This window comes from Arachis ipaensis, chromosome B6 (genome assembly GCF_059453495.1).
Source record: "Arachis ipaensis isolate K30076 ecotype BB chromosome B6, ASM5945349v1, whole genome shotgun sequence".
Classification (NCBI taxonomy): domain Eukaryota; kingdom Viridiplantae; phylum Streptophyta; class Magnoliopsida; order Fabales; family Fabaceae; genus Arachis; species Arachis ipaensis.
In genome coordinates this window covers 150,599,033-150,602,146 of record NC_142441.1, presented here as the reverse complement: position 1 = coordinate 150,602,146, position 3,114 = coordinate 150,599,033, and the positions used below count along the sequence as shown (strand labels likewise).

At 28.5% G+C, this 3,114-nt stretch overlaps 1 protein-coding gene across 1 annotated transcript; it reads right to left on the bottom strand.

Moving 5' to 3' along the window:
- Positions 1 to 308: 308 nt before the first annotated feature.
- Positions 309 to 2,561, bottom strand: LOC107605611 (Glycosyl hydrolase family 35 protein). The gene is made up of 3 exons (XM_016307543.3): positions 2,305 to 2,561; positions 1,212 to 1,273; positions 309 to 878 (listed from the first exon to the last, which is right to left on the bottom strand). Exons 1-3 carry the CDS (start codon positions 2,405 to 2,407, stop codon positions 639 to 641), a joined length of 405 nt encoding a protein of 134 aa, XP_016163029.1. The 5' UTR covers positions 2,408 to 2,561; the 3' UTR covers positions 309 to 638.
- Between the last annotated feature and the right edge of the window lie 553 nt (positions 2,562 to 3,114).

The following is a 3,114-nucleotide window of genomic DNA, read 5'->3' as shown; positions in this document are numbered from 1 at the left end:
GTTATAAAGTTTTATTTTTGTCGCTCATTTCTTCTGAAAAAATACTGATTGTTTGTTGGCCCAAAATCTAAAAAATTGCTATTTTTGTCGCTCATTTCTTCTCAAATACTGATTGTTTGTTGACCCAAAATCTAAAAAATTGTCGACCCCTTACCAATCATGACTAACAAATCTCATAGGAACTCAAATAATATTTAATTTGAGATTTTCAAGCCAAATTAGTAATGACAAAAATCATTATCGAATTAAAAAAATTAAATAAAAAGTTAAGGATAATTATTGAAGAAGTTGAATAAACACAAATCAAATTTAATAACAAGTAGAAACATATATTATAACTCAAGAAGATAGATAGATTCAACTGGACACCTTATAGGATGCCAAAAGCTACAACAACTTTTTCCCTTTTTCACAACACAATGCAAGCACATGAGACAACATGGATTAAAAGTAGGAAATTAAACTCTACTAAGATCACTCCAACATATAAATACTGTCCAAATCCACCAAAATACATTAGTCTATTATTTTCATAGAAAGATTTCTTAAACATAGTCATCATCATATTCCGAGCAGACAGACACATGATATATCGACATAGAATACGATATTATTGATGTTGGAATAATACTAGTTACTTAAAAACCTCCGGGGGTAGGAAAATCGGAATATACACCGGGGGTAGGAATATCGGAATATCCGTCGGGGCTAGGTAGATCCGGAGGTGGAGGTCTTGGGAAAAATGGCAAGTAAGGAGTTCCATGCTCAATAGGTTCAGTCCTTACAGCTTTATCTGGACCATTTTTGCCAGCATAATCATCTAGATTAATGAGTCTATTATCAACTTTGTCCTTACTTGTTCTCTTGCTATCATTTTCCTGAAATACTCATACTTAGTGTATATTTGAATTACAGTTTGCAAACGGAAGTTTGCATAAAATTGATTTTGTAAAATTGATTTTGATAATAAGTTAGTTTGTGTTAACGTGATTTATGTTTGACAATCTTTATATCAGTGATGATAGTAAAATAAATGTTGTTTGGATTATACTACTCAAAATCACTTTTAGATGAAAAATTACTAAAAGAGACCTCAATTTTATATACCTGCAAAATCATGATTTTTTTTTTTGTTCTTCTTTTTGTAGAGAATTTGAAAACCTTGTTTTGAACATTCAAATGGTTTTCCAAACATGTAAAAATAACAATACCTTCAGTTTCCTTCTTGTTACAATTTCCGATGTTCCATGTCCATAGTTGGTAACAGGCAAATCTGTGATGCCATTTAATAATGTAAAGGGAAATTATATAGGTCATTTAATAGGGAGTTAATAACAATCAAATTAAATCTTATCCCATTAAGAAAAGTCGGTTGCATGAACCAATCAATGCGTTATAGATCTTATCATAAAACAATAAAAAAATCTAATACAATCTACTCAAATTAATTAGTTCTAAATAATGCTTTAATGATTTATAGGAAGATGTTGTTTAATGCATGCATGCAATGTTTAGAAGTGTACTAATTAAAGTAACTAAGATATTATAAAATGCTAACAATATCATTGTCATGGATGAGTTCAAAGGCTTGTCAAAATGATACTAAAAAATACGCATTTTACTCTTCTCATTCAATCATCAAAATTGACTCAAATTCAGTACTAATTGTGAGAATCACCATATACAATGCTTGATAAGTGAATACTTGAACAATGTCAAATAAAATAAACCATGGGAATATAAATCTTCTCATCTAAAATTTTCATATATGATCTTTAATCAGTATGTGTAAACTTTTTATTAAGAATTGAAAAAAAAAAAAGAGATTTCGACAGAATAAGCACATAAAAGGATTTTATCTGAGTTGAAAATAAACAAAATGACATTGTAATATGAAATTTGATACAAGCACATAGGATATTTTGAAAAATCAAAATGTGCATGATTTATTTCACAAAAGGAACTTTGAAACTGAAGCCATTTCTCTAAGATTAGAGGGTTTATTAAGATTTGACACTTTATTTCTGGTTCATTATTTTTACCATTGCATGCATCCTATTTCTCCTCTATAGATGGAAAAAAATTGATCAAAGAAGAAAAAATCAACAATCAAAAGACTGAAAAGAGCATATTATTATTATTATTATTATTATTATTATTATTATTATTATTATTATTATTATTATTATTATTATTATTGCTTCAAAGATGATCATGAACCAAAGAGATTTCCACTATCATTTTCCCTTATTTTTTCCTTAAAAAATGCAATAAAAAAAAAAGTGATAATGGATAGAGATATACCGGAAAAGTTGGATCCACCATCGGAAGATAAGAAGTTAAGGAATGCTAAAGCGGCTGCCACAGCGAGCAAGAAGAACAATGGCCAAAACCCAGAAACCTTCATGATAGTGTTCAAATGATTATTACTATTACATGCAGAACTTGGTTTGGCTTTTCATGTAACTTATAGAGAGAAAGAAAGAATAATAATGGTGGAATTAAATAAGTTAGTTGTGGACACTTATTGAAGAAGAGGAGGGAGAATGCACCCTCTCTCTCATGTTTCTTATGAACATATATCATCATCATCATGTCATGCATGTGAAACAGAGGCATGTACATAGTTAAGAAGATAAGATCGGTGATGATGAATCTTCAATAACCCATGCATGCATCCCATAACATTTTGATCATATGTGTGTTTGCATTTTTCCTTTTTGAAAAATGTTAGATCAATAATATATATATATATATCTGACTTAACACTAACTAATTTTTGTATGTTTTACGCTAAATATATTGGACTCTGCATTATTTTTTGGTTTATAGTTTCGCAAAATTTTTAATTAAATTCTTATATTTTTTTTAATTGAGTTCTTGTACCAAATTTTTTTTAACTGGGTCCCTACTCTTTTTTTTTCTTTTATTTAGGTTCCTGTATCAATTCTTTTTTTTAATTGGGTCCCTATAAAATTAAGTCAATTACTACTAAAAGGGACTTAATTGAAAAAAAAATTGGTACAGAGACCCAATTAAAAAAAAATATAAAGACCTAATTAAAAATTTCACGAAACTATAGAAACCAACAGAATAATTAAACCTTATTTTTTT